A 14,177-nucleotide genomic window follows, 5' to 3' on the forward strand; every position below is an offset into this window, starting at 1 on the left:
CAGTGTTTATCAGTGGCCGCCGGTGTGGATACTGGCATTCACAATCACATATTATTCTTTATGGAAGTATGACCAACATAAGAGTTTTCACCAGAAAATGTCTCAACAAGCGAGTAACATCCACTTTCGTTCTGGTTCTGATATTGCAATAAATCGCGCTGATTAAATCTAAAAATCACTTATCATCATGCAGAACCGTGCAAATTATATTTTGTTCTCAAATTGTTAATGTTAACGCCTGGAGTTATAAACATTATTACGAGCTCACCGCCGTTATGTATTTTCTCAAATATGTATTTTGGAAAATTTTTAACCTTAAAAAAGCTACGGACTGCAGCTTTAATAAAGACAAATTATTAAGAACTCTTTTTTATTTTATAAAACCAACTCTATATTTCAAATGCATACAGTTAATAGACAGGATTTTAATGCAAGATGAAAAATTGAGTCAGAACAGTCGCATGCCTCGACCAATCAGGATTAGGTTATTTTATGTTTAAGATAAAACAATAAAATCTGCTAGCATTAGCTGTAACATGGAGAAGTGCAAGCCTATGAACAGTGGAGGAAAGCTAATACTGGCTTTGGGGGGATGGATAAATAAATATGGAAAAAAATCGATTCGTGGCCTTTGAGAATCGACTGTGAATCAACCACATTTAAAAAAAAAAAACATTCGATTTTTTTTTTTGTTTTTTGTTTTTTTTTTCGCCCAGCCCTAGAGGCAATGAGAGTCCAGCATTAACGATCTGTGTGTCTCTCCAGGCGAGCCCTGTTGGTGGACGATTCACCCCGCGTCCAAACAGAGATCCGAGGGGGAGAAAGTGCGCATCGGAGATGATCTCATTCTCGTCAGTGTTTCCTCTGAACGCTATCTTGTGAGTATCAAATAAACTAAACATGCAAGACATGACTTCACATTTAATTTTATTGAGGTGTATGATTCATCTGTAAAATCAAAGTCTTGAACGTTAAATTAAATGCATGTTTATTTTTTCCAATTAATCGATTTATTATTTATTTCCGTGTAAGCTTATTTGTATTGTATTATTATATAATTATTAAATAATTCAAAATTATATTTGATTTACATTTTTATTATGAAATAATTTAATGTCCTTATTTCCATGACTATTAGTCAGTGCTGTATGTATATATATATATTATGTTTTATAGTTCAAAATATTTATTGTATTTTATTTTATTTTACATTATTTTATTTACATTACATTTAATGTTTTTTTAGTGCTGTAAGCATATTTGTTAGTTCAATGTATTATTTAATTTAATTGATTTATTTACATATTTATTTTTTCAATTCATCGATTTATTTATTTCTATGACTTTTAAACTCTTTAGTGCTGTAAGCATATTTTTATTGTATTATTATGATTGTATAATTTTTTTTTTTTTTATAAAATCATTTAATTTCCTTATTTCCATGCCTATTAACGCCCGTTTCACACATACTCCGTTTGCAGTGCGTATGCGGTGAGTGTTGCGGTGCGTATCCGGTACAGGAGCCGCACGCGCTAAAGTGCTTTCACATATGCTGCGTTAGCAGTGCGTGAGCTGTACCACAAACACTCGCTATTTTTATTTCAAAATCAGAAGTTATGCAGCAATAGCGTGACCAGTGACCAACAGTCCTGTTATCCCAGTCCTGTTTTCACGTCCTTCCTGGCCGTTTTTTATAAAGTGATGTCCTGGTTTTCAAAAAAAAATTAAAAAAACGCTGGAAAAGATCAGCTTTACAGCAAAATATAGGAGATGAGCAAACAAGGAGGATGAGGAAGAAAAACAGGATAAAGAGGAAGGAAACTAGTTCGTTTTTGTACGTTTGTGAGAGGTATTTTTGTTCAATTTGAAGGTATTTCTTTTAGTTAATTAATATTATATATTTATTTTTCTAATACAGAAGAGACATTATTTTTTAATCATTATTTCATTCATTATTTTTTAAACCAACCTGTCATAATAAAACATGTTGAGTATCCTCTGAGAAGCCTATCTGAATTTGTGTCTTAATACAACAATTTTCTCCACAGAGGGGACATAGCCTATTTTAATTGTACTGAAATTAATAAGGCATCTTTGAGTAAACTTCGAGTATCATTTGTTTTCTGGGCCATGTGTCCTGGTTTTTGGTAATCAAAATATGTTCACCATATGCAGCAACTTTTATTAAAATAAAAGTTTTGCCATGGCTTTGCAATTCTCTTTAACAAACTTGAATGGACGCATGCTCGTTTAAACACGATGCAATTCCATGCATTACTTATATATTAAGATGTCTTAAAGTAAAAATATGAAACAATTAAATACCTTTATGGAGAGGTTATTACATTTTATTGAATTAAATGCATTTATGGTGAAACTACTACATTTCGAGGTCAATCTGAGTTCATTTTGACCACGAACCGTGCGCTGTCACTTTATTTCTGCGTTTGCAGCACAGCAGAAATAGACTCGGTACGGAAACGATCTCTGCACTGCTGTATACGCACCGCAACTGGAACGGATCGACGGACTGCATCCGCGTGCAGTGTAAAAGCTCTAACCTGTTAACATGGGTACGGAAAAAAATACGGACCGCATACGCACTGCAAACGGAGTATGTGTGAAACGGGCGTTAAGCTTCCCAGTGCTGTAAGTATTACAGCAAAAATCATCATCTTACTATGTTTTATAGTTCAAACGAGGAGTCTTACTAGTAATAATTCACTTTTTAATTTAATTTCACTTTTTGCATCAGCAGCTTCATATAGCAAATACTGTACATGATTGACACTTCCATTATAAATTATTTGCAGTGACTGTGACCTCTGGTCCAGATGAGTCAGACATGATCAGCATTAGTCAGTGTGTTTGTTAGTGGACAGCTTAATCTGAATGAATGCAAGCATAACCCATAATGCAAAGCTTCTCAGTTACGACCTCTGGGGCAAACGCATCATAGAACCCACATGACACGAGATGACGTGTTGCCATGGTAACGATTATGCGCCCGTCTCCCCGGCAGCATCTGTCCATATCCAATGGGAACATCCACGTGGACGCGTCGTTCATGCAAACGCTGTGGAACGTGCATCCCACCTGCTCCGGGAGCAACGTGGAGGAAGGTTCGTCACAAACACCAGCGTTTAAACACACGTTTGATTAAGGAGAGTCACTGTAGCTTCAACAAATAATGGTTTTGCATTAAAACATCATTGATATTCGGGATTTTGGTTTTATAAATCCTTTGCCCCGACTGATTCTTCTTTCGTCCTATAGGATATCTTCTTGGTGGTCATGTGATGCGTCTCTTTCATGGGCACGATGAGGTCCTGACCATCCCGGGGTCAGATCAGACTGAGGAAGAGCAGAGGTAGAAACCAGATACATGTCAATCTTCAACAGAACCAACATTATACATCACCATCATCATCATCATCTTCATCACCTTTATCATCATCACCATCATCATCATCATCATCTTCATCACCTTCATCATCAACACCATCATCATCATCTTCATCATCATCACCATCATCTTCATCACCTTTATCATCATCACCATCATCATCTTCATCATCTTCATCTTCATCACCATCATCATCATCATCACCATCATCAACATCATCATCTTCATCATCATCTTCATCATCATCATCAACACCATCATCTTCATCAACATCTTCATCACCATTATCATCATCAACATCATCATCATCGTCACCATCATCAACATCATCATCCTCATCATCACCATCACCATCATCATCAACAGCATCATCTTCATCAACATCTTCATCATCATCTTCATCAACATCTTCATCATCATCTTCATCGCCATTATCATCATCACCATCATCATCATCACCATCATCAACATCATCATCCTCATCATCTTCATCACCATCATCATCAACACTATCATTATCATCAACATCTTCATCACCATCATCATCTTCATCATCTTCATCTCCATCATCATCATCATCATCATCATCATCATCATCATCAACATCATCACCATCATCAACACCATCATCTTCATCAACATCTTCATCACCATTATCATCAACATCATCACCATCATCACCATCATCATCTTCATCATCTTCATCTCCATCATCATCATCATCTTCATCCCCATCATCATCAACACCATCATCTTCAGCAACATCTTCATCACCATTATCATCAACATCATCATCATCATCACCATCATCAACATCATCATCTTCATCACCATCATCTTCATCAACATCTTCATCACCATCATCATCATCATCATCGCCATTATCATCATCACCATCTTCATCATCATCATCATCATCACCAACATCATCATCATCATCAACACCATCATCTTCATCAACATCTTCATCACCATTATCATCAACATCATCATCATCATCAACACCATCATCTTCATCATCATCTTCATCTCCATCATCTTCATCATCATCTTCATCTCCATCATCATCATCATCATCATCATCATCATCATCATCATCTTCATCACCATCATCATCATCAACACCATCATCTTCATCAACATCTTCATCACCATTATCATCAACATCATCACCATCATCACCATCATCATCTTCATCATCTTCATCTTCATCTCCATCATCATCATCATCTTCATCCCCATCATCATCAACACCATCATCTTCATCAACATCTTCATCACCATTATCATCAACATCATCATCATCATCACCATCATCAACATCATCATCTTCATCACCATCATCTTCATCAACATCTTCATCACCATCATCATCATCATCGCCATTATCATCATCACCATCTTCATCATCATCATCATCATCATCACCAACATCATCATCATCATCAACACCATCATCTTCATCAACATCTTCATCACCATTATCATCAACATCATCATCAACATCATCATCCTCATCATCTTCATCACCATCATCATCAACACTATCATTATCATCACCATCATCATCTTCATCATCTTCATCACCATCATCATCATCATCATCATCTTCATCCCCATCATCATCATCAACACCATCATCTTCATCAACATCTTCATCACCATTATCATCAACATCATCATCATCATCACCATCATCAACATCATCATCTTCATCACCATCATCTTCATCAACATCTTCATCACCATCATCATCATCATCACCATCTTCATCATCATCATCACCATCACCAACATCATCATCATCATCAACACCATCATCTTCATCATCATCACCATCTTCATCATCATCATCACCATCTTCATTAACATCATCATCATCGTCACCATCATCAACATCATCATCCTCATCATCACCATCACCATCATCATCAACATCATCACCATCTTCATCATCATCATCAACATCATCATCATCGTCACCATCATCATCACCATCATCAACATCATCATCCTCATCATCTTTATCACCATCATCATCAACACTATCATTATCATCACCATCATCATCTTCATCATCTTCATCACCATCATCATCATCAACATCTTCATCACCATTATCATCAACATCATCATCATCATCACCATCATCAACATCATCATCCTCATCATCTTCATCACCATCATCATCAACACTATCATTATCATCACCATCATCATCTTCATCATCTTCATCACCATCATCATCATCATCTTCATCACCATCATCATCATCAACACCATCATCTTCATCAACATCTTCATCACCATTATCATCATCATCATCACCATCATCAACATCATCATCCTCATCATCATCATCATCTTCATCACCAACATCTTCATCACCATCATCATCATCGCCATTATCATCATCACCATCTTCATCATCATCATCACCATCTTCATCACCATCATCATCATCGCCATTATCATCAACACCATTATCTTCATCATCATCATCATCATCACCATCATCATCTTCATCATCATCACCATCTTCATCACCATCATCATCATCATCGTCACCATCATCAACATCATCATCCTCATCATCACCATCACCATCATCATCAACACCATCATCTTCATCAACATCTTCATCATCATCATCAACATCTTCATCATCATCTTCATCATCTTCATCAACATCTTCATCATCATCATCAACATCTTCATCATCATCTTCTTTGCCATTATCATCATCCCCATCATCAACATCATCATCCTCATCATCACCATCACCGTTATCATCTTCACCATCTTCATCATCATCATCTTCATCACCGTTATCATCTTCACCATCTTCATCATCATCATCTTCATCACCGTTATCATCTTCACCATCTTCATCATCATCATCTTCATCACCGTTATCATCATCACCATCTTCATCATCATCATCTTCATCATCATCTTCATCACCACCATCATCATCATCAACACCATCATCTTCATCACCATCATCATCATCAACACCATCATCTTCATCACCATTATCATCTTCATCAACATCATCTTCATCATCATCTTCATCACCATCATCATCAACACCATCATCTTCATCACCATCATCGTCACCATCATCATCATCTTAAATCAGGAATGATTGGAATAGATAACAAAAAAAGAACATTCAGCTCTTAACTTATGGATCACTGAAGTTGAATTATTCTAATTCTAATGATTTTATTTGGTTATTTTATTCAGTCTAGATTATGTGGAGGTTGAACAAGTAGTTTTGAGGATGTGTTTTGTGATCTGAGGAATGCATCAAAGTGACGGAGAAAACCTGTACATTCTAAATAACTCACAATTTCCTGCAAAACCCTTTCAGTTCAGCTCTAAATATCTCACATCGGGCGTCAGAGTAGTTCATCTGCGAGTGTTGAACTGGGTGGAGGCGGACGTGACCCTGGCGCTGCGATGGGTCCCTCGGAGCTCCTCGTGGCCTATTTATAGCGTTCGGCGCGGGGAGATATGGCCTTCACATCTAATCAGAGGAACTCCTTCCTTTAAAGGGTTTTCTGCAGGACGTCCTTCAGACGGGTCACAGATCTGTCCGATTTCCGTTATCGAGAGACGAGAGTGCTTGTTTGGCTCTAGCTAACGTGACCTTACCGTTAACAACATCATCTTCTAAACCACATTAGTGTAACCTTCGTTTCGTTCCAAATCCCTCGTGGGTCAAAATGGCCCGAAGCCCTAAAATTAAACTTTTTTTCTTTTTTTTTTTTTGTCAAGAAAGCTTATTTTATTTCATGCTGATTATATTTTTGCCGTTTTGTTATTGTATATACCTTTGAATGACCAGATTTGATGTAAGCTTGTTTGACTGGTGTTTTTCAGATTGGTGAACTACGAGACTGGTAAAGCCGGAGCTAAAGCCCGATCTCTCTGGAGGCTGGAGCCGTTGCGGATCAGGTGTGTGTGTGTGTGTGTGTGTGTGTGTGTGTGTGTGTGTCATGACATCGTCTCACTCAAAAGTCCTTCAGGATGTTCTGTGATAATTATTGTAATTCATTATAGTTTCAGGAGTGACACATACATCTAAATATGGCAGTGAATCTAAATTATCATTATGTAATTGAATGGTACGCGACTCACTGCAAACCTCGTTATATTTGGCCATTTTAAATAAACCACTGTTGTGTTTAGTTTATGTTTGAAAGGCTAATTAGTGCACTGGCGTCATGCGCTTAGATCGTTACACTGTAAAAAAATATTGTTGGTTTAACTTAAAAATGTAAGTAACCTGGGTTGCTTTAAAATGTTAAGTTGATTGAACTGGAAAAAGTGAGTTAATACAATGAAGGAGATTAATTTAACCATCAGAAACTCAAAATTATATGTTATCTGAACTAAATAAATTATTTAAGTTGATTTGACAGAAGAAAAAATGTTGTGATTACTACACTGTAAAAAATATTGTTGGTTTAACTTAAAAAAGTAAGTAACCTGGTTGCCTTAAAATTGTAAGTTGATTGAACTGGAAAAAGTGAGTTAATTCAATGAAGGAGATTAATTTAACCATCAGAAACTCAAAATTATATGTTATCTGAACTAAATAAATTATTTAAGTTGATTTGACAGAAGAAAAAATGTTGTGATTACTACACTGTAAAAAATATTGTTGGTTTAACTTAAAAAAGTAAGTAACCTGGGTTGCCTTAAAATTTTAAGTTGATTGAACTGGAAAAGTGAGTTAATACAATGAAGGAGATTAATTTAACCATCAGAAACTCAAAATAATAAGTTATCTCAACTAAATAAATTATTATAAAGTTGATTTGACAAAAGAAAATATGTTGTGATAACAAATCTTGAAATTATTTTTTAGAGTCCTTAACGCTGACCTGCACATGACCTCATTAACCCTTGACCTCCGTGTGTGTTCAGTTGGTGCGGCAGTCACATCCGCTGGGGTCAGCCGTTCCGCCTGCGTCACCTGACCACCGGGCACTATCTGGCGCTGACCGAGGACCGGGGCGTTGTGTTGCAGGACCGAGAGCGAGCCGACACCACGGCCACAGCCTTCTGCTTCAGAGCCTCCAAGGTGACCCCACACACACACACACACACACATTCAGTGCATTAGCAATCTGAAATATTGTGCATTCATTCAAACAATATTCTATATTCACATAGAGAACAGATGATTTACATTATAATCATATTTCACTGTTTTATGATCAATAATCGCAGCTTTAGTGAGCTGAAGAGACTCTTCCACAGAGGCCTTTAATATCAGAGTAAATGTATTGAGTTATTAGTGTTAAATCTGTCAGTAACGATGCTCTGATTGGTTCCAGCTCTCGAAGGGTCAATATCTCACAGAGAGGATCTTTATTAAATAAGACGACCCGTGTCTTCTGTCATGCATTACTGTTCTCCGCAGTGTTCAGGATTCATCTGTGTTAGATCTCACACCATTATGTTTTCAGGTCAAACTCACATAATCACATGATTAAACGGCTCATGCTTGTTAACTATTAATATTTAATGCTTGTCAGAAAAAGCAAGAGCTGTTTATAGAGGAGATATTTTCTGATGACTTTCATCAGCCTCCAAATTGCATTAAATGAAATGTAGTAAAATAAAGTATAATTTTTATTTTTTTATATTTTATTTTATAAATTGTTTGAACATTTTATTTTAAGCTTTTTATTTTTATGTATGTCTATATGTTTTTTTTTTATCAATTTCTTTTTAATCCCCATCATTTTACATTTCCTCTAAATCGCAAAACCTGTTATTTTAATATAATTGAAATGCTATTATAGTTTTTATTAATGTTTTACGTTTCTATTGTCATATTTTTATTATCATGCATCTTTTTTATCGTAAAGGTTTGTTCATTTTGTTTCGTTTGACATTTTATTAGTTTGTCTTGCTAACTAATATTAGTAACTATTGCTAACTAATATTTTATTAGTTTGTCTTGCTTTAATATATCTATGTATTTTTTTATGACTTTTTTCACTTTTAGTTATTACATCAGCTTAAACTAAATGAAAAGAAGTAAAATCAAATGAATAATATTTTTTACATTGTTTTAGTTTTCTGGTGTCGCATGAATAATCACATGTAATTGTCTGTGTTTATGTATTATATAGTCTGTTTTAAATGTGCTCTAGAAATAAAAGTGCCTTGACGTGAGATGAATGGATCTCGGCGTCTGCTCCATCACATGTGTGTTTGGTGTTTGCTCAGGATAAGTTGGAGTGCAGTCCGAAGCGGGACATCGAGGGCATGGGAGTGGCGGAGATCAAGTACGGAGACTCTCAGTGTTTCGTGATGCACGCGGCGACGGGACTCTGGCTGTCCTATCAGGCGCCCGACGTCAAGTCTGCCCGACTGGGGCCGCTCAAGCGACGGGTGAGCTTCACATCTGCATCATATCCGAGTTCATGTGGTCTAATGACCTGAAACACAAACTCAAGAAAGAGCCGCTCCGTTACGCCACACACACCAGGGGCGGAAGTTAACTGGGGCTCGAGCAAAAATGCCACCAAAATTATTATAAATGCCCCAAAAATTTGTAAAAATCCCCCTCAAATGAATAATAATACCCCACAAATTTGTAAAAATGCCACCAAAATTTGTATAAACGCCTCCAAAATTAGTAAATGAATAAAAATGCCCCAAAAATGAGTAAAAAGCCCCCACAATTAGTAAAAATGCTCCCAAAATGAATGAAAATACCCACAAAATTAAAGATATGGTGCAAAAAATGTCTTCTTTTTTTGGGTTCTTGTTTTTAATATTTCTAGGCAATATCACACGAGTGAGAGTATCAGTATCACACTTGTTTTCCCGAATATCAGCATGTTTGCAAATGTGTGAAGTAAATATTGATTTTTATACAACAGTTCAATAAACAAGAAATGAATATACATGTTACATTTCTTTGAAACAGCCTCCAAAGTGCAAAGGAAGCCTGTGATTTAGCATCATTAAAATACTATTATTCTAAAATGTTTCTATGAATATTTTACATTTTGTCTGATATTTTCTGTTCTTCTTTATCTTAAAGTTTTATTCATTTTGTTATGTTTGACATTTTATTAGTTAAATATAAAATAATAAATATGACTATGTAGTTTTTATGACCTTATTTGTATTTAGTTATTTTTGAAAATTAAGTTTGTGTTTTTTTTATATTTTATTTTATTAAGTTTTATATCGTTTTAGTTAACATTTTATTTTAAGGCATTTAATTTTTTGTATAATTGTCTATTTTTTGTTAATTTCTATTTTAATTTTAGTTACTTCAGTACATCAAGTTAAACTGAATAGAAGTGAGAAATTGCTTTGCCAAATAGCTGAAATAAAATATACATTATATTTTATTGTCTTTTTAACATTTATTTTAGTTGCGTTAGTTTAGTTAATGACTAGCTGATTTTTTTTATATTGTTTTTTTTTCAGGTAACGTTTTTGTTTCGTTCATGTTTTTATTTTATTTTAATGGAAATGTATTTTTTGGATTTACTTGTTTTTTAAAAAATTTTTTAGTTTTTATTTATTTTAATTCCAGATTTTAAGTTAAATGATGAAAATTCCGTTGCATTGGAATATTTTATTTCATGTAATGATTTTCTTTAATGACTGTATAGTTTTAGCTGAAATACAATACTTTTTTTTTTTTAACGCCCACATCCTCCTACTGTGAATCATCATCATGTGTACTTGGCTTTCGTTGACTAACTCTTTCTAATTCTGGTGTTATTATGCAGTTTAATAACTCATATTGGCGTAGACATCCGTTGAATATTGTTTGATGAAGTGTGTGTGAGTGTGTGTGTTCAGCAGATCTGTGTGTTTCAGGCCTGTCTGCATTCAGAAGGACACATGGATGATGGTCTGACGCTTCAGCGCTGTCAACACGAGGAGTCGAGAGCGGCTCGAATCATCCGCAACACCACTCGCCTCTTCAGCTGCTTCATCAGGTATCACACACACACGACCTTTGACCTCGGTTCAACCTCACACGTGCACGTGTGTGTGTGGAATAAGTGCGTTTACACAGCTCACAAACACACTATTTTTAGCCGTCACGTGCGTCTTGCATGTTCAGCGTGAGTGAACTGAGCCGAGCACCGATGGCACTTTCACCCGAGAAATATGTTTTATAATATTACATAAGCGACGCTGTATGTCAGCTTTCAGGCCTCGTCAGCCTCACGGTTCTGCGATTGTTCCTCTTGGGGCTCTGAGAGGATTTTCCCACAGGCTTCTTGGATGTTTTAAAGAGATGTACAGTCAAATGAACATTATTCACACACACTCAGCACTCCTCCCATCATCAGTGTATGGGCTATAGTTGAGTAAACGGTGATAAATGTGAGCAGAACTCAGTGTTTGATATGTGACTGGTTTTGTCCTTCTGTTGGACTCTCACACATGAATTATGTTGAATATCTGTCAGCTGTTCAATTGAACTACACAATTAGAGAATACCAGTTTAGCTCAACCAGTGACCAAGCAAGACCCAGTCTGTCAGCAACGCTCTGTTGACTTCCTGTCTCTATGAAGCCCCTCCTCCTGAAAAGCACACTGTGCTCTGATTGGTCGGCTGGAGTAGTGTGTTGTGATTGGTTGAGCGCTTTGAGTGTGTTTGGGAAATGTCCCGCCCCTTTCCATAACCGCCAGTTTTACACACCACTAACTAACTCAACCAGGCCCCGCCCTTTTATCCCGTGCATGAATTATTATAAGGAGGAATATTGAGACGTGTTCGTTCCCGGGAGAAACTCAAGATACAATGTAGGCGTTTCAGGAATTCAGGAACACTCATACAGAACAAGAGCTTTATTCTGCATATTAATTATCTCTCTGGCCACCTGTAAACCTGTTCAGCGCACACTCCCCCCAGTGGCCGACAGTGGAACTGCAGCCGATTATAGAGAGCGCGTGTACACATGTGACTAATCTGGCTGTCTCTGCTGGTGTCTGGACAGGGAGCTGGACGGGCTGAGCGCTAAGAACCGTGTGTGTGTGGTTCTGCCCATCGAGGAGGTTCTGCAGACGCTCCACGACCTGATCGTGTACTTCAGACTGCCGGACGCCGAGCTCGAGCACGAGAAGAAGCAGATCAAGCTGCGCTCGCTGAAGAACCGGCAGAACCTCTTCAAGCAGGAGGTGAGCCGCACATCTTCCCCTCGAAGCCCGGGAATTTGGTCCAGAAAGCTTATTTTATTTCATTTTGATCTTTCATTTTAATGATTTTTTAAAATTTTATTTACCTTTAAATGACTAGATTTGATCAATTATTGTTGTAATTTAAGCACGCTCCTCACATTCATTCAACTTAAATTCAAAATAACTTCATGAACTTAAATTCATAAACAATTTCATGCATAACTCTTTTAATTCAGCTCTAAATATCTCACATCGGGAGATAATAATAATAATAATAATAATAACACCTAAAATATTTTATATTTCACTCAAATTGACGTGCGACGGAAGGATTTGTTTAGACAAAGAATATTTAATAAAAGGAGGCAAATAATTGTTTCCAATGTGTTTTGGAGAAAAACATTTATTTCATAATGCGATTTTCCTGCCACTTTCAATTCTTTTACTCCAATAAAAGGTTTGATTTTTGCTTTTTTTTTTTTTAAATAAAATATCAAAAGGATAAACAATGCAGATTCATTTTTTTACAGCCATCTTTGATCAGATTTACCACGGGGGTCAAATAATTCTGACCAGCACTGTGTGTGTGTATATATACAGTATATATAAAACCTCATATTTTATGTCAGGTTTTTTTGCCATTATTTTTATCTTGTTTTCCAGCAAACATATCTGAGTTAAAGGCAGGTTTCATGAAGTGTGTGTGTGGAGTGTGTGTGTCTCTGTGGGCTCATTACGCCTCGGCCTTTATTAGCCAGACGAGTTATTTAATGAATCGGCTGTAAAGCGCTGCGAGATAAAGCACTCTGTGTTTCACTTCAGTCGATTCATCAGTTTTCACAGCGTCATAAATCATCTTCAGCATTGATTCTGTCAGCTGAGCTCACGCAGCAGTGCACTCTGGGTAAATGAGGACATGTATATTGTGTGTGTGTGTCAGGGGATGCTGTCTCTGGTCTCGAACGCGATCGACCGCTTGAGCGTTTATAACAGCGCGGCTCATTTCGGCGAGTGTGCGGGAGAAGCGGCCGGAGTCGCGTGGAAAGACATTCTCAACCTGCTGTACGAGCTTCTGGGTAAGAACACACACACACACACACACACACACACACTAACCCAACCCCCTAAACCTACCCATCACACACACACACACACCTGCTGTACTAGCTTCCGGCTAAGACTCTGAGGGCTTTTATTATTTAAATATATTCATAAGTGTATTTATTTAACAGAAATATGAATGTTTTAATCTCTATCCCTATAGTTCTGACACCATATCAAATATATTTAACAAAAATATGCCTTCACTGACACACCCCCTCACATACACACACACACACACACTGACACACCCCCTCAGACACACACACACACACTCACACTGACACACCCCCTCAGACACACACACACACACACACACACTCAGTGTTGCTCGAGGTCAGTCTTAGCTGAGTTTTGGTCCTCGGTCTCCCGTCTGTCATGTGACCCAATCAGTGATTAGTATGCATGAGTGTGACAGCAGTGTGTGTGTGTGTGTGTGTGTGTGTGTGTGTGTCTCCTTGAAGGAGGTGACCTTTAGAGAGGAAGA

The 14,177-nt window shown here is 36.9% G+C and overlaps 1 protein-coding gene across 12 annotated transcripts in view; it reads left to right on the forward strand.

The window, feature by feature from the left end:
* LOC120477680 (ryanodine receptor 3) overlaps positions 1-14,177 on the forward strand; it is a 122,080-nt gene that overhangs the window by 16,777 nt on the left and 91,126 nt on the right. For all 12 annotated transcript variants that reach the window (XM_039669365.2, XM_089120624.1, XM_089120627.1 and 9 more), the window contains exons 7-15: positions 766-878; positions 3,023-3,122; positions 3,277-3,370; positions 7,295-7,369; positions 8,345-8,501; positions 9,659-9,823; positions 11,276-11,397; positions 12,409-12,589; positions 13,530-13,665. In XM_039669365.2, coding sequence (XP_039525299.2) covers positions 766-878; positions 3,023-3,122; positions 3,277-3,370; positions 7,295-7,369; positions 8,345-8,501; positions 9,659-9,823; positions 11,276-11,397; positions 12,409-12,589; positions 13,530-13,665 — 1,143 coding nt within the window. The remainder of the gene's footprint in view (positions 1-765; positions 879-3,022; positions 3,123-3,276; positions 3,371-7,294; positions 7,370-8,344; positions 8,502-9,658; positions 9,824-11,275; positions 11,398-12,408; positions 12,590-13,529; positions 13,666-14,177) is intronic.

This window comes from Pimephales promelas, chromosome 15 (assembly GCF_988280905.1).
Source record: "Pimephales promelas chromosome 15, fPimPro1.hap1.1, whole genome shotgun sequence".
NCBI classification, from domain to species: domain Eukaryota; kingdom Metazoa; phylum Chordata; class Actinopteri; order Cypriniformes; family Leuciscidae; genus Pimephales; species Pimephales promelas.